The sequence below is a fragment of the Natator depressus genome, chromosome 17, assembly GCF_965152275.1.
Source record: "Natator depressus isolate rNatDep1 chromosome 17, rNatDep2.hap1, whole genome shotgun sequence".
Classification (NCBI taxonomy): Eukaryota; Metazoa; Chordata; order Testudines; family Cheloniidae; genus Natator; species Natator depressus.
The window spans coordinates 2,435,695-2,457,387 of NC_134250.1; the positions used below are offsets into that span (position 1 = coordinate 2,435,695).

The following is a 21,693-nucleotide window of genomic DNA, read 5'->3' on the forward strand; positions in this document are numbered from 1 at the left end:
GCCAGCCACTCAGGAGGAAGGGGGCACTGACTGCTGGGCTTACCCCAAATCCCCCTGCTAAATCCCATTTCCCCCGCACACCAAGGTGCCACCTCCAGCCCCACAGGCAGATTGGCACAACCCCAGCCCCCTTTGTGCCATGGCAAAGTGCCCTCCTTGGGGTGGGCATTGCTGGGGCCCGCCCCAGCTCTCCCAGAACAGGCCCTGGGAAAGCTGCAGCCCGGGGAGTGATGTGCCCCCTCTGGCTGGTGCACGGCAGGAGCAGCCCGCGTTGCTCTGCGGGAGGGTGAGCACTCGGGGGCAGGGGGGCTTACTCCTGGGAGCCCCCAAAGAGCATGGTCTCTGCCTCCTGCTCACTAGCCGAGAGGTCATGTGGGTTAGTGGTTAGAGCATGACACTGCTGGGTTCCAGGGGCCTTGCACAACCCCTGTCCCTGGGCCTCAGCTGCTGCCTATGGGGTGGTGTTGGGGGGGACATCCAGGGGGTCTGGCTGCATGCACATCCCCATCTGGCCAGCCATCTCCCCACTGCAGGCAGCTCGGGGCGGTGCTGGGCTAGACCCCGCCCTGGGAGCCACCCACTAGCAAGCTGGCACACAGCCTGGCACACAGAGCAGGGCTCAGTGCTGGTGGGGTGGCTGGCGCTGTGCTGGGATCCCTGGGGTCACCCAGCCCCCCAATGCTCACACTCCCCACACCAGGGTAGGAGAATGCAGCCGTTTATTGCTGAGGGACAGGTACAATACCAGGGGGCCAGGAACCTGCAGGCAACACCCAGCCCCCAGGGCCAAGAAAATCCTGGTTCATTAGCTGGCCTGCCCCATCAGTGGGGAGAGCGGAGTCAGGGCCAGGCTGCTGCTTATGGGCACCTCACCAACGGGGACCCAGGCTGACCCACACGTGTAACCCTGGCGGGGCTGGGCAGGGTGCAGCTCCCCAGGTGCCCTACATGGATGGGGCAGGCTGGGCTGGGGGGGCCTTCTGCAGTCCTCCTGCCCCCTCTGCTTTGAGGCCTCCCAGTTCAGTACCCACCGGTCCAGGGCTGGGGGGGATTCCCTGAACCCACTGTGTGCTGCACCCCATGGCAGCAGGCCTGAGCGATGCCCTCCCGAAAGCCCAGCCTTGCCCTGGCACCCCGACCATTCAGTGTGCACTGGGAGGGGCCGGCTGCCAGGGCTCAGGGAAAGGGTGGACCAAGGTAAGGGGCCCTCATGCCAACTGCCTGGGCTCCTGTCCCATGTGGTGCCCATCGCCTGGTGTGATTCCCCACTGCACACGCGCCCGGGCCATGTGCTGAGGCTGTTGGCTGGAAAGGTGCCCACAACTTTCCCACTAACGTGGCTGAGTGGGAAGATGGGGGCTCGCCGCAAACAGCCCTCTAGGCTACAGACCAGCTCCCCAGGCCAGTCGATGTCAGGGGGCCCAGGGCCTGGGGGAGGAGGACCAGGCAAAAGAGGGCAGAGCAGGGGGCCTAGGGGATGGGGGCCCGGCCGGGGAGAGCCAGGCAGCAGGCCTGGGGGAGGACAGCCAGGCAGGGGGCCTGGTAGAGGAGGGGCAGGCAGGGCCCACCTGCAGGCCCCATGCCCAGCAAGCCCCCACAGTGCAAGTGACGAGGGTTTGCCCATAAGGCTGGGCTCTGCTGAGCTAGCCACAGAACCCCCTCTCTAACCCATGTAACCACCTGCTGCCACCCCCTTGACCTGGCTGGGGAAGGGGCAGAGATAGCAGCAGCCCTTCCAAACACATACCTCCCCCTCCCCTGGAGCATGGGGTCCGTCCCCTCTGCCCCCATGGCCCCAGCCCGGCAGGAGGCTTCCCCACACGCGGAATCAGTGACAGCCGGGGGGGGGGGGGGTCAGCGTCTCTCGCCAGCAGAGGCCCCAGGGAGCAGCCCCTAGAGCCGTGCAATCCACCGCCACCACCAGCTGGGTTCCTCTGCAGGCTGCCCCTGGGGCCGGGGGCCGAGGCCTGCTGCAGGGGGGCCTGCCCGCAGCTCCAGGGCCAGGGTAAAAGACACGTCTCCCAGCTCCTCCTCTGGGGGTTGGTTTTAATCCTTTAAATAAGGCTGGGTCCGCTGGGGGCCGGCGCCCTGCCCGCCCAGCCCGGCGTGGCGGCCATGGCACGGGGGCCGCTAGGCCGTGCCGTTGGTGAATTTGCAGAGTTTGTTCTCCAGGTCAGAGATGCGCTTCTCCTGCGCTTGTACGGTGTGTCGCAGGGATCGGATCTCCTCCAGCAGATCCTCCAGACTGGGCCGCTGCAAGGGGACGAGCAGGGGCAAGGGTCAGAGGTGGGGCCGCTGGGGGGACCCTGGTCCTTCTCTCCCACCCCCAGCCAGTTACCACAATCTCATCCTAATCTGAGCTGTGCAGATGGGCATCGCGGCCCCTTCCCCAGGGCTCCAGAGCCGCCCGAGCCCCAAGCCAAGCTGTCAGGCCCATGGCAGTGCCCCCATGGCTCCCCACTCCGGCAAGGAGGGTCCCAGAGAGGGGCCGTCACCAGGCGAAAGAAAAATTCCATGGCAAACCCCTGCCCATCCAGCTAAACAAGGCAAGAGTCAGCGGCTGTGTCGCATCCCACGCAGTGCAGAAGAGACGCCCCTGGCCCTGCACCAGCCAGGGTGCAACTGCCCTGCTCGGTCCCTGGCAGGGCAGGAACCTGAGCCCCAGCCTTAAGCAGTGACTGCAGCAGCCAGCAGCTATAGTAGACTGTTATCCCCCTGCGTGGTTCAGATACTAGAGGGAAGCCAAGACCCCCCGCTGCCCTAGTGTGTGCCTGGCTCTGCAGCAGCAGAGTGCAAGGGACCCGGGCCAGACCTACCTTGCCCCCTCCCGCCCGAGCCAGGAGGGGTCAGAAGGAGCATCCCTGGGGAAGGCTGGCAGCTGGGCACCTGCCTGCAGTCCCGGGTGAGCCTGGCGGGGGGTTGGCAGGCCCTAGGGCAGGGCACCCGGGCACTCACCGAGAAATTGGCGTCGCAGGTGGAGTGGCTGCGGCGCGGCCCCACGGGAGGTTTGTTGTCCAGGATGTTCTTCCTGGTGACCTTGAGCTCGCGGTTCTTGACAGGCGTGTAGCCATCCCGCAGCGAGACGAGGATGGGCGCCGCGTCCTTCCCTGCCAGCCACTCGGCCGCCTCCAGAGCCGGCTCGGGGCCGGGCGTGTCGGGGTACAGGTCGTCCTGGAACAGGTCTGACTGCGGGGAGCGGAGGGGCCCGGTGAGGGGCCGCGGCACGGAGCGCCCAGGTCTTGGGCTGCCTCCCTGCGCCCCCTTGACCCCTCCCCACGGCCTAGCGCCCCATCTACCCTGCCCTCCCCGCGCCCCATCTACCCTGCCCTCCCCGCGCCCCAGCTACCCTGCCCCACAGCTACCCTGCCCTCCCTGCGCCCCATCTACCCTGCACCACGGCCTAACGCCACAGCTACCCTGCCCTCCCCGCGTCCCCTTGACCCCACCCCATAGCCTAGCGCCACATCTACCCCACCCCTCCCTGCACCCCATCTACCCTGCCCTGCCCCATAGCCTAGCACCACATCTTCCCTGCCCCTCCCTGCGCCCCATCTACCCCGCCCCATAGCCTAGCTCCCCTCTACCCTGCCCCTACCCCAGTCCAGGGCTCCAGGAGCCCCATGTCCCAGGAGTCCCGGCCACTAGGGCGCAGCCCCCAGGGAAGCAGGGGCTGGGGCCAGGGCCAGGGGTTTCCCCCAGGACTCACCTTCCGCGGCACTGTCATGACGATGGGCTCGCACTTCCGCTCGTGCAGCTTGAAGAACCTGGATAAATGGGGCCTGTGGTTACAGGCCTGGTCTGGACCCCCTCACCTTCCCATGGCCCAGCCCCCACTCCCTTGCAATGGCCCGGCCTCCCCTCCAGAGCCCCCCAAGGCCCAGCCCCCCCCCCCCCATGGCAGGGAGCAGTGACTGGCCCTCCCACAGCGAGGCCCACCCCCCACTCCCTCAAGTCTGTGCCATGGCCCAGCCCCCACCCCCGCCAGCAGGGCCCCTCGGGGTTATGGGCAGGGCATGGAGGCGCCCCCGGGAGCTGAGGGCCCCCACGAGCTGCTATGGCCCCATGGGAGGGATCCAAGGACTTGTGGGGCAGTAGCTACAGGGGTGTCTGGGCCCCAGCAGCCCCACATGCCATGGGGGCTAGGGCAAGCCGTGCCCGGCACCCCCTCACCTGGCAATCTCGCACTTGCTGACGTCCAGGCCCCGCTTGGGCATGAAGCCCATGCCGCGCTGCGGCTCCTTGCTGCTGTAGGTGCTCAGATAGTGCACGAAGGGCGCCTCGGCCGTGATCTCGAAGTAGCGGATGCTGCTGTCGCCCTGTGAGCGGGCACAGGCAGGGGCATCAGCGCTCAGAGAGGGGGCTCAGCCGCAGGGGAGGAAAAGGGACCCGATGGCGCCGGGGAGGGGTAATGCCCTGTGTGCTGGCAGGGCACTGGGTGCGGGATCTGCCCAGGGTACCCGCCCCGGCCACCGGGATCCCGCCCCCAAGCCCCCCGGCCACTCAGGGCACCGGGATCCCGCCCCCAAGCCCCCCGGCCACTCAGGGCACCGGGATCCCGCCCCCAAGCCCCCCGGCCACTCAGGGCACCGGGATCCCGCCCCCAACCCCCCCAGCCACCGGGATCCCACCCCCAACCCCCGGCCACTCAGGGCACCCGTCCCCAACCCCAACCCCCCCCGGCCATCGGGATCCCGCCTCCAACCCCCCCCCAGCCACTCAGGGCACCGGGATCCCACCCCCAACCTCCCCCGGCCACCGGGATCCCACCCTAACCCCCCCGGCCACTCAGGGCACCGGGATCCCACCCCAACCCCCGGCCACTCAGGGCACCGGGCTGTGTCAGGGCCCAGCCTGGCGCAGTATTACCTTGCCGCACAGGTAGATGATGCTGGAGTCGGGGTCATAGAAGGGGAGCAGCACCCCATTGCTGGTGTCCATCTCCTGCAGCGCAATCGGCTCCTCAAAGTTCTTCTGCAGGGGAGGAGGGAGCGCGGGTGAGGGGGGGACAGGGCGGCCCGAGCTGGTTAGCCACGCGCACGCACACACACACACACACACACGTTAGTGCCCCAGGCCCAGGACAGGCCCACCCCCTTCGGGCCCCTGGCACCAAGCAGGGGACAGCTCTGACTCTTGGGGGCTGGCCCGGTTCTCCCTTCATCTCCCCCGAGCCATGAAAGAGGGCAGCCAGTGGGGCCAGCCAGCACTGGGGCCAGCCCGCTCTGCCCTCCCTGGCCTGCCTCTGCTATTCACCCTCCTGCCCCTCGGCCCTGCCCCACAGAGCTGTGTCCCAGTGTCCCCCTCCACAGCAGCAGGGCAGCCCAGTGCCCCACAGGACAGGCCCTGCCCTCCCTCCCCTGCCCCAGAGCATCTGTGCCCCGACCCCTGGCCTGACCAAGCCGTCTCTGCTCACCCGCCTCCCAGGAGCATCTGCCCCCCAGCCCACACCTGGACAGTCGTGCCCCCACACTCCCAGCATGCACTGCAGTTCTAGCCCCCTCCACTCTCCCCCCACATCCCATGCAAATTCACATCACTCCAAGCCCTGGAAACTTGGCATCATCCTGATGGGACAGCTGTGCCCCCTCCGCACCCATGACTTGGGGGCATGGTGCCCTGCTCCAAACGGATGCAGCCCGATGAGCATGGCCCCCTGGCACTCAGAGCAGCCCTGCTGCTGCCTGCCAAGGCCCCTGGGTTTGCGTCCCCCACCCCACAGCTCTGACCCCTGGCCTTTCGAAAGAGCTGGGCCTGCCCTGAGCAGAGCTGCCAGCTGCTGAAACCAATCTGCTGGGAGGGCTCAGTGTGGGGGTGGGACTGAGGGAGCCAGCCCCTCCCCCGGGAACCCCACTGTGCTGCCCAGAAGGCCGCTGACAGGGGATGCAGGAACCTTACCCGTGGCAGGCTCTGAGCTGTGCCCACACTGAGTCCCAGGTGTGGCACTCACAGGGTTAATGACTAGCCCCCTCCGTCCTGCAGAGAACGGGCCTCATGCCCCCTCCTGCCCCGCGCGCAGAGGCCAGCTGCCATGGCTCTGGGGTGTGGGCACTGCCCACGGGGCAGCACAGGGCATGTGTGTGCGGGGCGATGATGCCCAAGTCCCGGACGAGCACCCCATGCAGCAGTGTTACCGGGTCCCACAAGCCCAGCTCCCGCTGACTCATGCGGGTAAAGCCCGTAGTAAAGATGTGTCCTTCCCGCGTGAAGACAGCCCGCATGGGCCTCATTCCTTCGTGGGGGGCAAACCTCTCCTGGGGAAGACAGGCAGCGTGTTACGGGGGTGGGCCCAGCTCCGCTGCCCTTGGGACTGCAGCGCGGGGGCGAGAGAGAGCCGGGCGCGGTGCATGGGGAGCCCACGCCCAGCGAGACCAGAGGCAGGCTGCAGTGCAGTGTCCAGCAGGGACAGCACCCTTACCCCAGCCACTAGGGTGCGCTGTAGCAGAGCTGGCAAGGGAGTCGACCCCGGCCACAGAAATAGAACCCAGGAGTCCAGAGTCCTAGCACCCTCTCCTCTGACCATTGGACCCCACTCCCCTGCTCTGAGCCCCCCTCTCATTCTAGCCCTCCCCAGCAATGCAGCATCTGGGGCTGTTCCTGCAGGGCCTGGAGCATTTAAAATGGGGCCAAGGCCCGGAGCGGGGTGCAGTTTCTAAGGCGCCGGGGAGCCCCCCAGGGGAGCTTGGGGCATTTCCTGTTCACACCAGCCAAGGCCTCCCTCTGTCACGCTGAGCAACGGGTCCCAGGCTCCGTGCCGAGCTGTCTCCACCACGCACAGACACTCGCTGGCAGAGCACCGGCTCGCCGCCCCGCCAGGCACGCTAGACAAGAGCGGCAGGCAAGGCCTGGGGCGCGCAGCAATCGCCTTCTCCTACCAGGTCCCAGAGCGCCAGCTGCCGCTCACTCATCTTGCTGAAGCCTGTGGTGAAGATCTTGCCATCGGCCATGAAGATGGCTCTGATGGGGCGGGCGCCTTCATGCGGCTTGACTTTCTCCTGGCACCGGCGGTTAGAGGGTTACAACCAAAACACAGGCACACACCAAGCTGTTAGTCCGAGGTGAGCCCCCGCATGCAGGGAGCATGGCACGGCCCTCCCCCGACCCCCTCAGCCCAAATGGAGCAGACACTGAGCAAACCCCAGCCATGAGCTGGGCAGTGGGTCCTGCTGGGGTGGCAGGGCTGGATCGGCTCTAATCCCCACAGAGGGCACAGACAAGGCAGTGGCAGGGGGAGCTTTGCCACCTGGTCCTGCCCTCTACGACAAGAGGGGTCTCCGTGCTCTGCCTCTGGGCTGAGCCTGCCAGCTGTGGGCATCCATCCTGCCCCCTGCAAGTCATCAGCCAGTAGCAGCCGGCAGCTGGTGCCCTGCTCTTGAGCCCCGAGACCAGCCGGCCCAAGACGCCCTCGGCCACGGGGCTCAGGGCCGGTGCTCCGGCTGTGCAGGGCCTGGGTGCGATCATGCAGAGCCGGTGCCATGCACGGTTACAGGCGGGCACAGCTGGGCGTTAGCACTCAGCGCCGAGGGAGGGAGGGAGCTGAGGGCAAGGCGTGGAGCCAGCCTGCTGGGACGTGGAGTAACCGCCTGGCACAGCCATGCTCCCCTGGGGAGAGGGGCACTGAGGGGGGAAGCTCAGAGACACCAGGACAGCAGGCCGGCTCCAGCTCCCAGAGGAGAACACGTGGGGCGGGCAAGGAGGGGAGAGGCACAGGTTGCGCAGAGCGTGGGGCGCCCCACGGACACGGTGTTGCTCCTAGCAGCAGCAGCGTGCGAGGGGCCCGGCTCCATGCCCGCCGCCCGGGGCCGGCCCGGTGCTGAGGACTCACCGCCACCACCTGCTGCTTGCGGGGGTCGATGATGCGCACGTGCTTGTCCTTGCAGGTGGTGACGAGCAGGCTGCCCGTGCGGTTCCAGCCCACGTTGTAGATGAGGTCGCCGTGCATGTCGTCCAGCGTCAGCAGCATCTCGCCCGTGCCCACGTTCCACAGGATCAGCAGGTTGTCTCCGCCTGGGGACGGGCGGGACGGGCGTCACTTGGGGGCTGCGCCCAGCCCGAGGGCTGCAGCCCGGGCACCCTGGGGGCCTTACCTGCGCTGAGCAGCACGTTGCGAGCCGTGGGGTGCCACGTGATGATGCCCACTCTCTTGGAGTGCCCCTCCAGTGTGACGATGGGCTCCGTGATGTTCCGCATGGGCACGTAGTCGGGGATCTGCCAGACCTGGGGGGCAGGGAGAGCGAGCGGCGGTGAGGCTGCCCTCTCCGGGGGGGTCAGAGCCAGATGCTAGTGCGGGGGGGGGGGCACCCAGGAGCCTGCGGGGGTCAACGATGCTATGACATTTATGGGCTCAGGAGCTGTAAGTGGCTAACAGCCCCAGAGCCAATTAACTTCTCCCTTAATCCTCTGGCATGTCACCCTGCCCCGGCCAGCCGTGGAGAGCGGGAACCATGCCTGAGGCTCTCCGGGCCCCCAAAGACACTGGTCTGGGGCCCCCACAACCTGCCCCTCGTCCTCGTCCTCCCCCTCCCTCCCTCGCTGTGAAAGGGAACAGGAGCACATGGGGTAGGAAACCAGGGACCGGCCTTGCTGCACACTGCAGGGGGGGCAGGCCACCCAGGGACAGCCTTTCACTAGCATTGCCCTGGGGTGTTGGGGCGACAAGGGCTGGATCCCAGCCTGGCCTGTCTGAGGAGCCCCTGGGTCTCCCATTTCCGGCTGCCCCTGCCACCCCCTTGCAACCAGACGCCCCCAGGAACGGCCGGCTGCACTGGGAGGGCTTCTGCCACCCCCGCGGCTGCCTGCTAGAGACAAGGGGCAGCCACAGCCCCCCGAGCAGCGGGTGCTGCACTGGCCCCCCCCCGGATCTTCTCCCTGCCCCAGCACGGCCTCCCATGTGGCTATTCTTAGGTGCTGAGTCAGGCAGAGAGCGCCGCGTCCCCCACACCGGCAGGCACCAGCCAGCCACGTGCCACCCGACTAAAAATAACCCCCACACTTCCAGTGATTTCAAAAGGAACAGCGCTGAGCCGGAGCACTGCCCCCCCAGCCACCTGGCCCCACTGCAGCCCTCCAGCCCTCCTTGATGCAGCCCCCCCAGCCACCTGGCCCTCGCTGCAGCCCCCCAGCCCTCCTTGCTGTAGCCCCTCCCAGCCACCTGGCCCTTACTGCAGCCCCGCAGCCCCCCTTGCTGCAGCCCCCCCCAGCCACCTGGCCCCCAATGCAGCCCCCCAGCCCCCCTTTCTGCAGCCCCCTCCAGCCACCTGGCCCCCAATGCAGCCCCCCCACGGCAGCAGCCTCACATGCACATTCCTGCAGCAACTCTCCAATGCATTCACCCCTCAGCCCCCGAAACCAACCTTGTCACCCCCCACAGCACCCTCCCCTCCCCTCCAGTACCGTCCCCGCAGCCCATGCTCCCCATTTCCCCCCAAGCCCCCAACTCCGTGAGAGGCCCTGAGTTCAGCCCCCGGCCCCCATACCATGACCGTGGTGTCCTCGGAGGCGCTGGCGATGACGTTGTCGTTGTGAGGGCACCAGTCGATGTCCAGCACGGGTGCCGTGTGCCCAGTCACCAGGGGATGGTTCTTATCCACGCGCCCTGTCTGGAACACACAGGCAGGGCAGTGAGCTGGGGCCAGCTGGCAGCGCCCTGTGCCTCCCGCCCCTGCCCCACAGCCAGTGCCCCATCGCGCTCTGCCCCGCCCGTGAGGGGCACCGAGCTTCCCGGCCCCCCAACTGCCGGTACCTGGGGCCACGTCTATGGGCAGCCAGCGCTGGGCAGAGGGACCTGGCGGCAGGTGGGCGGAGCACAGCCTCCTCCCCATGCCAGGATACCGGCTGCAGTACCTTGGCCCCTCTCACCATGCCCTGGGCCCGGCTCCTGGACTCGCCGAGGGGAGGGGGGCTCCAGTGACTGAGCTGGGGGGTGTCAACACAGATCCCAGTGGGACAGGTGCCCACATCCCCACACAACTAGTGTCCTCGGCACTAACCACCCCCTCCCTGGTAGCGCCCGCAGCCTGAGTCTCCCTCTCCCCCAGGGCCAGGCAGAGCATGAGGAGGGCTCCCCCTGTGGTACCCCCGGGCAGGCTGAGACCGGCAGTGCCCTGCACCCCTCTGGCTTCCCTCCCGCAGTACCCAGTTGACTCTAGACAAGTGCTGTCAGCAGGAGCGTCTGACACACACCCCAGGCCCTACCTCCCTGGGGAGCAGCTAGCGGGTGGTACGGGCACTGGGCAGAGACCACACTGGGAGGCAGGACTCCTGGGTCCCCTTCTCAGCCCCGCGCCCGCTCGCATGCAGGGACCGGGCAGAGCGTGGGGAGACGGTGATGGGCGCACGAGGGCGGGCGGGGTCTAGTCCCAGGCCAGCCTCACCCCAGCGCCAGTCACCCCATGGCAGGGGCAGGGCGGAGAGGGGACACAGGGCCCTGGAGAGGCGGGCAGCGGAGTGCCACACTGCAGAGTCCAAATCGCTCCGGCCTAGGCAGAGTGAATGGATCCGGCCTGATTTGGCTCCAGCAGCTCTTCACATGACCCCGAGAGCTTCGGCGGAGCTGCTCCCCGCCGTGCCAGCCGAGCGTGCGGGCAGGAGGGGGTGGGGTCAATTTGACACACACCCCCTGTGCCATCCTCTCTCAGGCTCTCTCCCACCAGGGCCTGGGGTGGGTGCAGGCGCCTAGCTGGGAGAGGCTCTCATGCGTGCTCCAAAAAAGCCAAGGACCCCACCCCAGCTCCCCAGCGCCCCTCCTGCCTGCCAGCCAAGCTGCACTGGGTCAGTAACATCACGCTCTGCAGGGGGGAGGGGGAGATCCTGCAGGGCCCTCCCCTAGCTTCTCCTATACACTCACCGACCCCCAATTCCCTCGCCCCCTGGCGCTGACCCCGGGCAGACGGGGGCACCCAGCTCCCACAGGGCAGGCCCAGGTTTGTCACTCAGAGCCAGCCCCCATCTTGCCTGGCCACAGCTCCTTCTCAGCCCGTAGATCTCAGAGCGCTGCTTGAAGCAGCATCACTCCCACTGCACAGAAGGGAAACTGAGGCACGAGGCAGGGGACGGGTCTTCCCCAAGGCCCTGCAGTGAGTCAGTAGCAGAGCTGGAAATGGAACCCAGAGGTCTGGACTGACAGTCCCCAGCAGGCCACACCTCCTCCCATGGAACAGCCCTACAGTGTCTTCTCCGGTCAGAGGGGCGGGGGTTTGGACTCAGGACTCCTGGGTTCTAAGCCCAGCTCTGGCCCCGACTCACCATGTCCTGTCCCCCCACTAAGCCTTAGGAAGGAGCCCCCCCACAAGCAGGCTCTGAGCCGCCTGCCCCTTCCTGTGCCCCCCCTCTGCTATAGGGCACAGCCCCAGCCCCTCCCCTGGCCAGTGAGCTGCACACACCAGGGCAGCGCTGTCCAGCTGGAAACTCGAGCTGTGGAAAGAGTGACCCCGTGGTTTCCTGCTGTCCGCTCGATTGTTCCTGGTATGAGTCACACGTTATTGTGAGCACAGCCTCCCCGTGCCGGACAACTGCTCCAATCCATCTCTGCCCAGAGCCCGCCTGGCCACGGGCAGCCTGGCGTGGGTGGGGGGAGCCCGGTCAAGGTCACGACCTGCGGATGCTGGTGAATGGAATCCCCAATGCCCAGAAAGGCTGGTGAACACAGGAGGGGGCGGAGGGGAGTGGGCCCAGAGGCAGGGGACAGGCAGGTGGATGGGGCAGTGCTGGGGACCAGACAGGACGGAGTGAGAGAGGATGACGGCCAGAGCCCAGGAGCTGAGAGAAGCTTGTAGCCCGGGGAGGCGGGGGGCAGCAGGAGCAGGACAATGATCTTACCAGAGTAAAATATCCCAGAACTGATGGGACAGACCCCGACGCTCAGGGCCAGGGCAGGATTGGGCCCCGTTCTATAGCCCCACTGCTTAGCCCGATGCCCACTCCCAGCAGTAGCCCACCCACCTGCCCACTGACAGGCCCTGCTGCAGTCTGGCTGCCTCCAGCATTGCTCGAGGGCTAGCAAGAGCTTGGCGGGGGGCCCAAAGTCCTGCCCCACCTCTCTGCTCCTCCTCCTGTCTCCCAGCCAGGCTTCCGGCCTGCTCCCCCGGGCCCCCCAGGAGGAAGGCAGCATGGGATGCACCTCCCCAGCCTTCTTGATTCACCGGCAGCTCCTGCCTGCTTGCTCGTGGTGCCCGAACCGGGGCTGGCTACGAGAGCCATGGAGCTTTTGGACCCTGGGCCGGGAGGCGGGCCCCCCCGGGCAGGTCACACACACCTTCCTCTACAGCTGCAGAACAAGCCAGTCCCCAGAGCCCTGATGGATTCCCTGAGCAGCCCCTGGCGCTGTGTGCCAGTCACCCAGCCCTCCTGCTGCTACCCACTCCAGCGCCCATTCACGCCCCTGGGGCAGCATGCCCTGCCGGGGCCAGTCACTCTCCAACGGCCGAGTCTGCAGCCAGAGGTGCGGGGCCCGAGCCCACCGGCGAGGCACGAGGAGTTCGGAGTGGCTGGCTGGGAAAGGGCACCGTGCTCTTGGAGGGGGCCTACAGGCGCCCCACAGCATGGCAGCTCCTGCCCGCTGGCTCCTCAAGAGCTGCCCCATGTGCTGTGGGGAGGCAGGGGGTTCCCTCATTAACAAACCCCGCTTGCGGCAGCTGCTGCCTGAAAGGAGCTGCTCTCGGGCAGCATGGCCAGGCTGTCCCCAGCACCAGAGGAGCCAGGTGCCCGGCTGCTAACTCCCCTCTGCCTGCGAGCTCATGCCACAGGGGTGAGGGTAGAACCCACCCACGCCCCACGTAGAGAAAACCCCACAGCCAGGCTCTGCTGCGGGCCCCTAACGAGCCCCACGCACGGCACGTCAACACGGCCCAGCCCTGCCAGCGTGGGGCTGCTGTGCGGAGCCAGCGGGCTGGGAGCTGGGCTGTGCTCTCCCGGCCATGGCCCCACAGCCCCAGGCCCCCGGGACAGGGTCCAGGCGTCACCAAGTTTCCTGAGCCTGCCCAGCTCCCTGCCCGGCCGGCTGCCCCGTGCCAGCGCTCGGGGGAGGCCGGGGCAGGACGGCCGGAGAAGCGGGCAGCCCGCGATGGGGACTCAGACCAACCCAGCCCCGTCGCCATGGCGACGCGCGAGGATGCTCCCAGCTCCAGGCCCGAGACTGCAACAAAGGCCTGGCAGCTGCTCCCGCGTGCCGGCCTGGGGGAGGGGCTGGCAGATGCCCCCCAAACCCGGCACCGCCCCCAGCCAGGCCAGCTGGACTCACGAGCCCGGCTGCCATGCAGAGGGGGAACTCACCGCTCCCTTCTCCCTGCCCTGCTGCTGCTGCTTGGCTCTGCCAGCCAGCAGCCACCACACAGGCTGGGGCTTTGCACAGGAAACACGTCCCGTTTGGGGCAGCCCCCCCCCACCTGCCCCCCACGGGCCCTGGCAGCTGCCATGCCCCTCCCCCCAGCAGGCCGGAGCATTACACAGCACCCAGCCTTCTCCACCAGCGCCCCACTGCGGGGAGCCCAGCAAGCCGGCGGGTGAGCCCATCCCCTGCCCACTCCTGGCCTGGCCACGCCAGCCACTCACTCACCTTGGCCAAGGGCAGCACCATGAAGGCCCCTCCGCCGCCGGACTCCACGATGATGGCCACGAACTTGGGGTTGACAGCGCAGAAGGAGCTGTCCCACGTCACCTTGGACACCCGGATGTCCTCGTACATCTGGTCGGCCTTCACCGGCTGCCCGAAGACGTGCCGGAACTTACTCTGGCGCACCACCCTGCGGCTCATGGCTGGCGGGAGATGGGGGGATCAGTGAGGGAGCAGGCCCCCAGCACCATCACTCCCCTCCCTGCCTGGCCTCCCCAGCCATCCACCGGCCTCGAGTCCCCAGGACACAGCAGGCCCCTGCGGGCTCCAGCCCAGCAGAGCTGTGGGGGAGCCCAGGGCCGGACTAGCAGGGGAGCTGGTTTGGGGCCCACGAGAGGAGCTCTCTCTGAATGTGGATTCCAACCTCTCCCCTCCCCAGGCAGCTCAGAGGGTCTGGCTGGTGACAGCAAGTGAGCGGGGTGAAGAGGCTGCTTGGTGTCTGTGCCCCATGCCAGGGCCCACCGCACAGAGCAGGTGCTGGGAGGCAGCCTGCAGCAGGGAGTTCCCAAAGTGCCAGCCTCCCATCCCAGCTGCAGCCCTGGAACTGAGAGAGATGCTGGGGAGCCAGGCAAAAGGGAGCAGGGAGCATCCCTCCTCAGGCTTGCGGAGCTCTGCTTCCCTGACCCCATCCTCTCTCCTGGGACAGAGCGGAGGGACGGAGCCCAGCCCAGAGAGCAGGTGCAGCCCCATGGGCCTACAGGGCTCTGGATCCCTACTGCCCTGGGTCAGCCCATCGCCCCCATGGTCCCACAGCCACTGCCCTGACCATACCCCAGTCCTGGTCAGGCAATTCCATTCAGACTCCCTACCACCAGGCCCCCCACAGCCTGTTGGATCAGAGATTTTGCCTCACTTCCTTCTCCAAACTGCTGGCAGCATTGCTGTGTAGGCATTAAACAGCCACCACATTAGCCTTCAGAGGTGGCTGCATGTGCATGGTGGGTAGATGGTTTCCCACCCCAAGAGTTCTCGTCCGGAAAGCCCAGGGACATGGCCGGGGGGGCCTCCCTTGTCTGGGTGGGTGCAGCCGCAGAGCATCACCGCCATCCTGGCAATTGTGAAAGTGACAATGCTGCCCCCCCCAGCCATTCCCCGGGGGTCTCCAACGCTGCCCCCTGGTGGGAAGCATCAGCAGCACCGTGGTGTTGGAAGGCATCTGTGGCTCGGGGCGACAGCACGTCTCCTCAGCAACACCAGCTGCTGCAAGCGCATGGTCCTGTGCTCTGCGCTGGCCTCCTCGGGGCTGGAGCACCCAAGGAAACAAAGTACTGGGTGCTCAGCACCCACCAGCCGGACTTGGGGGAGGGCGGAGAGCAGCGAGCGGGTGAGGGCCTCGGGGAGGGGAAGGAGTGAGGGCAGGACTGAGGGGGAGGGAAGATGTGGAACAAGGGTGGGGCCTTGGAGGAAGGGGTGGAGTGGCGGCAGGGCCTCAGGGTGGAGCACCCATGGGGAAAAGTAGAGGCCGGCCCCTATGGCTGGCCTCCCATAGAAGAGAGTCTAGGGCAGGGTCTCGGGCCCTATCTTCGAGGCGCTCAGCGGCCTGGGCTCAGCGTACCTAGAAGGGCCTACGGCTCCGGGCTGGGCACCGAGGTCCGTAACTCCAGCCCTCGGGCCCGTGGAACTTTCCACCACCGGGGCAGAGCCCGGCTGGGCGGCAAACAGAGCGTCCTGCGGGGCTGGTCCCAGACCGCGGAACAACCCCCCAGGAACTCAGGGCCACCCCAAACCTCCCCAGGGGCCCTGCTCCCACCGGCCTTCTCTGACACAAACCCAGAGCAGGGGGGCCGTACGGGAGGGGAGGAACAGGCTGCTCCGCCGCTCACACAGCTCTTTCCCTGGGGAGAAGAGAAAGAAGGAACCACGGGCTGTCGCTGGACAGCGCTCGGACACTGTGGTGATGAGGGTGAGCCCTGCAGAGCAGGGCAGGGGGCATCTGAGATATGCAGTGGCCTGGGGCTACAGGGGCCACTGGCCCCCATGGTGGGGGGCTGAAAGGGCTGGGAAGGTGGCCACTCGCCTGTAAGCTGTCTGGGCTGTGTTCGTACTGCGCCTGGCACAGGCGGGCTCCGGGTGCGACCGCCACGTAACCAAACACAACAGGGCGGAAGACGGTACAAAGCGGGGGGAGGGCAGCCTAAGGGGTGGCCTTTCTGCATGAGTCTGCATTGGCGTGCCAGCGTGTTCGCCCGCCTGGCCCTCCTCATGGCCTGCCATGGCTTTGCCAGGCCTGGCTGCTTAGCCACATCCCATCCCCGAGGGAAGGAGGGAACCAGGATTCCCTGGAAGCCATCTGCTGCCAGGCTGTTGCTGGGCTCCGTGGGAAGCTGGCATACCCAGCCCAGCATGGCCCCACACGGGGCAGTGTCCATCCACCTGCCCCTCTGAATGCTGCTTCCTCTGGGGGGCTGATGTTCTCCTCCAAGGCTAATCCATGCAGCAGGCCGAACCCCGGGCTAGGGGCAGCCATGAAATCGGACATTGCTCTCAGCCCCTGGCCTGTCACGCTGCGCTTGGGCTCTCTGCCTGGCCCCCTTCCCATCCCCTGCACTCCACTCAGTGCCCAGAGGAATAAACCTCCCAGGGACGCTGAGCCACGTTAGACCAGATAACGAACACTCAGCCTTCCGCAAGCTCCTAGTGCCAGCGCGTTGCCCCACGTCACCCCCACTTCGCAGGTGGGGAAACTGAGGCAAGAGAAGGGACGCGACTTGCTCAAGGTCACCCATCAGGCCAGGAATTAAACCCAGGTCCCAGCTGCCCTTTGGCCCGGCGGTTCATTCATTCTCCTGTCAGCAGTGGGGCGAGTGGCCTGCACAGGCCTGGGCCAGGGGGAATCATGCCCATCTTTACCCCAGGCTCGGCCCCCCCGGACCTAGGCTGAAGGGGCACCTCACCCGACGCAAGGCTGGGGCTGCAGAGCTGTGGGGGGCTCTGCTCTGCCCCCCCAGTGCAGCGTGCGGGACTCTGGGGTCACCCCCAGCTCAGCCAGCCTCCCTCCCTCCGCACTGAGCACAGGACCCAAGGGCCACACCGGCCGCACTGGCACCCGGGGGACATTCAACAGACACCGCTGGGGGGGGGCACAGTCCCAGCACCAGCCACCCCCCCGCCAGCCCTGCGCCCCTGCACACACAGCAGCTCCTGCGTCCGCCCCCGCGGGGCCAGGCAGGAGGGGGGGGCACGTCGGTGATTATCTGCCCTGCTCCCAATTCAGTGCCCCCAGGAAAGGGGCCCTGGGCAGCTCCACAGCCCGGGGTCCCGCGCCCTCCCCGCGCCCCGGGGACCCTCTGCGGGCCCCGCTCAGCCCGGACGCCGCAGCAGCTGGAGGAGGAGACGCCGCGGCGGGGGACGAGCCAGGGTCACTGTCCTAATATAGACACGTCTCCGCCAGCCCGGGCCTGGGGGGGGGGCCCCGGACCGTCCGCACGGGGACCCCGCGAGCCGAGCCGAGCCGAGCCGGGCCGGGCCGGGCCCCCCCACCCAGCCGGGCTGCCCGGTACCGGCTGGCAGCCCCCCCGCCCAGCAGCAGCTGCCCAGCCCCATGGGGCGGGCACGGGCCGGGGCCCCTCTCACCTGCTCCGGGGCGGCGCGGTGCGGGGCGGTGCGGGGCGAGCTCGGCTGCAGCCCGCCGGGGCGGCTCGTCTCGGGCTCCGGGCGGAAATGGACGAAGCGCTTCGTGCGGCTCCAGCCGGCCCAGCCCGCGGCAGCTGCTGCCAGCCACGTGCGGCCGGGCTCGGGGAGCCGACAGCTGCGGGGCCGGCGCGGGGGGGCCGGGCAGAGCCCCGGCGGGGGGGGCCGGCTGGGCACCAGCTGCTGCCCCAGGGAAAGGGCTGCTCCCCCCCAGCTCCCGCACCGAGCCCCAGGGAAAGGGCTCCCCCCTCCGGCTCCCCCACCGAGCCCCCCCCCAGCCCCAGGGAAAGGGCTCCCCCCAGCTCCCCCACCGAGCCCCAGGGAAAGGGCTGCCCCCCCGATCTGCCCTCCAGCCCCAGGGAAAGGGCTGTCCCCCAAACTCCCCCCAAGCCCCAGGGAAAGGGTTGACCCCCAGTGACCCCTCCCTGCAGCCCTATGCAGAGGCACAGTGGGACTCCCCCCTTCTGGCGGGCAGTGCCCAGCAGCTATGGGGTGTAGGGGGACACGCTCCTGTCCGGGGGGGCTCAGGAGGACGGAAGGGGGTGGTCCTTTGGAACCTGAAGGCCCCTGCCTGGCTGGGTCCGCTCAGAGGGTTTGGGTGTCACCCAAACAATCCATTGGACAAACCTAAGAGCAAACTGCTGGTCCCCCCCACCCCCGCTCGTCTGAGTGGGGCCAGCCGTGGGGGGGCGGTGAAATCATTATAAGAGCCAGCAGATGGGCCGTGGCTTGTGGGCTACAGCCCCGGTGTTGACTGGCGGGACCCCCACTGACAGCTGGAGCTCACTGGGCGGGAGGCTGGATGGGCAGACGGGTGGCAGCAAGCTCTCAGCTCGGCCCCAGAGCAGACAGCCACGAGGGGCCAACGCACCAGACTGTAACGACTTTCCCCTCCCACCTCCATCACGCCAAGGGAAATGGAGGGACAGGGAGCAGGGGAGTGTGACAGGGTCACGGGGGACCAGGGGCTGGCAGGAATAGAGCCCCAGAGCCCCACCTCCCCATCTCTGCTCCAACCACCAGGGATGCCAGTCGTGCACCGCTGCATCAGGGTGCATGCTGGGGGGGGGGGCGGGGGGCACGTGACCCGAGTTGCATCCCCGGCTGGCTCCAGCAAGCTGAGCACCAGGAGGGGAAGGGGCAGCATCAGGGCCTGCACAACCAGCCAAGCAGGATCTTGACCCTGCAGGGATGTGTCCCAAGCCCCAGAGGGGGGAAGAGGGGATTGCTGTGGGAGCAGAGAGGGTGGGGATATGGGGAGCAGCCACACACCCCTTCCCAGAGCAGCGTTGGGGTCACCGCAGCGGCTACAAAGCAGGACGTTTGCTGGTTGCAGCAGCCCCTCACAGGGAGGGGTGGAGGGGACAGCCCAGCCCTGGCTGGTTGTCAACACCTGTGATGGGTCAACTCACCCATGGGTCCCACCCCAGCAGCCAAGCCCCCCACGAGGCACTGGAGAAAGTGCAAACCCTCCCAGCCAGCCCACAGCCCAAGCACGGCCTGTGACACCCCATCAGGGCAGCTCCTAGAGCCCCCGAGGCTGGCGACTCTCAGGCCCTGACAGACAAGGCCAAGGGTGGGGAGCAAACGGAGGCTCAGAGCAGAGCCAGGAGAGAACCCAGGTGTCCTGCTCCCAGGGCCTCTCCCTGGCAGTGCTGCCCTGCACTGGGCTGGGCACTGGTGGGGGCTAAGCCAGGACTCAAAACCTGCCGGGAAGCACTACTCCGGGCCAGAGGGGCCAGGGGGAAGGAACAGGCCCAGGTCCCCTGCTGGGCACAGCACAGCCAGAGCCCTTGGCCAGGGTCCTGGTGCCAAATGGCACCAGCGCAAGGCATTCTGGGAGAGCCCGATGCTACTGGGGCGCTGTCTGCTTGGCTGCAGGCCAGGAGCAAAGCTGCAGGCAGCAGTGTTCCCGGCACGCCAGCAAACGCTCAGCCCGGCAGCCGCCCCGGGGGATTAAGGGGATTGTGGGGCTCAGGCCAGCCAACGAGGGAAGCGATGCCCTGGCTCCGAGAGTGGCAAGGGCCCTACAAGGGCACCGAACACAGCTGCACGAGCATTGGCCGAGCTGCGCAGACCCAGACCTTTGGGGACTGGGTGAGTGGGAGCGAGACAGGACGGGCACGCCCCTAAACTCTCCCACTCCCAGCACCTGGCCGGGCCAGCACCGCTGGCGGAGGGCAGGGTCACCTCAGGAGCTGCGCCAGCCCCCGAGGGATAAGGGCAGAGACCCTGGCCCTCTGCTCAGTAGGGGGCAAGGGAACTATGGCATGGAGGCAGCGCCCAGGCCTGCCCTTTGCTCTCTCTGCTGACCCTGCAGCAGGTGGCTACTGCAGAGATGCCCCCCAGGCCAGCAGGGACATGAGGGCCCTGGCTGCATGGGAACTGCCCTTCTCATGTTTCCCACCCGGCTCCCAGATTGTCTGTGCGGATGCCTGTACTCTGAGAAAAGCCTGGTGGCGCCCAGTGCGTGGGCTTCAGCCTCCTCTGGCTCTTGCTGGCCCAGGCAGGCCGCACAGCCGCCAGGGCTGCAGGAGGGCCAGGCCTCATGTCCCAGAGTCAGCACAGCATGGAGGAGGTAGGAATGTTCCCCTTATGCCAGCCTGGCATTCAGGGAGCAGGTGAGAGGACAGGGCCATGGGAAAGCCCTGACCACAGCCCCTCTGCCACGGGCACAAGGGAGTGAGTTTGGAGCCAGCTCAGCCCAGCCCAGCCACCCCCTTCCATCCCACTGCTCTCCTCCGCGCCACCTGTTTGCCAGCCGCTGCAGCAACTCTGGCCCTGGCATTAGCATCGGGTGAGCCAGTGAGAGGGGAGCTGGCCCTAGGGCAGGGGCTCGGGATCTGCCCCAAGGGGGCAGCAGGCAGAAGAGACTATGCTGGGTAAAGGGATTTGCTGAGGAAGCTGGACCATGCAGGGTTGTGGGCAGGGAGCCCAGCTGTGAGGGGCCCAGAGTGGCAGGCTGGCCAGGGGCCAGCAGTTTGGATGGCTGGGGAAGGGGTCTAGCCCTGCAGCTGAGGAGCTGGCGCTCACCTGTGGACCCATTGGAAGGAAGCACAGCGGCGGCAAAGGGGAGGGTGAAGGCTGATGCTGGAGGGCAGCCAGTGAGAGGAGGGGCTGATGCCCATTGTGGTGTCGGGGGGTTGTTGGAAACCTTTTTTGCCATGCTGGTGATTTAGTTTGGGGCCCGGGGTGAGGATTGGATGCTGCTTTCTAGTGTAGTGGATTTGTCCTGGTGGACGTTACTTTATATTATTAGCCCCGCCACCATCCTGGGTTTTTCCTTGCTAACATTGGAAGGTTTTCTCCATGGGGCTGGGGTGCCCCCGTCTCCCCCCACAGGCAGAGCCCATCCAAGGCCTGGGTGATTGCACAGCTGCTTGGCCCACTGTGCCTGCCTGGCGCCAAAGGCAGCGACCTGGAGCAGTCCGCCAGGGAGTTACCCAGCAGCCTAGGGCAGAGAGGGGACGGGAGAGAAGGACTGAGGAACAGCCACTTGGGTTGCAGCCATTCCACGCCTCCTGGGCAGACCTATGCCAAGAGATTTCACCAACAAGCCATCAGGCACGTTGTGGCTGCTGCCCTGGGCCAGATGGGAATGGGCTGTTTGGGGGGGGGCGGGGGGAAGATCCTTGCTGTGCAGCCACCTGGCTGTGGGGGACACAGGTGCCAAACACAAGGCAGTGGAATCCTCCCAGCTGCCCAGGGTAAAGCTGACAGCAAGGGCCCAAACAGCAGCAGTACCTGGGGGTTAAGGAGGTACCAATGCACCATCCCTCTAAGCGGGCAGCTCACCCCTCTTGCAGCAATGCTGCTCGCCACAGTGCCCCAGCCTTCCTGGGGTGGCAGAGCCCAGACCAGATGTACGGGCCTTGGGCATTGCATGAGCCTTGCCCCAAGAGTAAGGCAGGAATTCTGACTGATCTCCCTCCCTAACCCGCTCGCCCTTGGTGTCTCTGCCTGCAGCCTGCGCCATCCCGGCTGGAGAGCTCCCGGCCCAAGCAGGCCGGCTTTCCTGGCGCTTCCTTTGTTTCAGTGGCAGCACAGGCTGCATTAGCGCTGTGTGGCAGAGGCTCGTTGGGGTGGGTAACAGGGACCTGCCTTTGCCCCCTGCCCTGCCGGAGGGACTTGTCCAAAATCAGAAATAGGCTAACACCCGACGCTCCGGAGTGGGAGGAGAAGCTGCTTCCTGCCCTTGCACAGCTCTTGCTCCACACGGGAGCGGTTCTTTCCCAGCAGCGTCCTCTCGCCTAGGCCAGCTGGTATCGAGCCCACCGTCCTCACACAGCCGCGGGGGAGGCTGGTCCACGGCGGTGTTCTAGGCCACGTACAGCAGGGAATAGAGCAGGGGCAGCACCCCGGACACGCTTGTGGGGGGGGGGGGCGGGCACAGGCTTAGAGGAGGCCAGGCCAGGTGCTTTGGGTTAAGCGGATCCCCACCAACTCCTTTTCTGGGA

The 21,693-nt window shown here is 67.1% G+C and overlaps 1 protein-coding gene across 3 annotated transcripts; it reads right to left on the bottom strand.

Annotated features, from left to right (window-relative positions):
• Positions 1-717: 717 nt before the first annotated feature.
• Positions 718-17,300, bottom strand: CORO6 (coronin 6). Of its 3 annotated transcripts, none has more exons than XM_074974626.1 (11): positions 17,180-17,300; positions 13,550-13,749; positions 9,474-9,596; positions 8,085-8,214; positions 7,823-8,004; positions 6,132-6,251; positions 4,867-4,971; positions 4,171-4,316; positions 3,707-3,764; positions 2,956-3,186; positions 718-2,253 (listed from the first exon to the last, which is right to left on the bottom strand). In XM_074974626.1, the coding sequence occupies exons 2-11, from the start codon at positions 13,745-13,747 to the stop codon at positions 2,131-2,133; spliced, it is 1,416 nt and encodes a 471-aa protein (XP_074830727.1). In that variant the 5' UTR covers positions 13,748-13,749; positions 17,180-17,300; the 3' UTR covers positions 718-2,130. The 3 variants fall into 3 exon arrangements, with proteins under 3 accessions (XP_074830727.1, XP_074830729.1, XP_074830728.1); XM_074974628.1 differs by lacking the exon at positions 6,132-6,251 and adding an exon at positions 6,873-6,992; XM_074974627.1 differs by lacking the exon at positions 6,132-6,251.
• Positions 17,301-21,693: the final 4,393 nt, after the last annotated feature.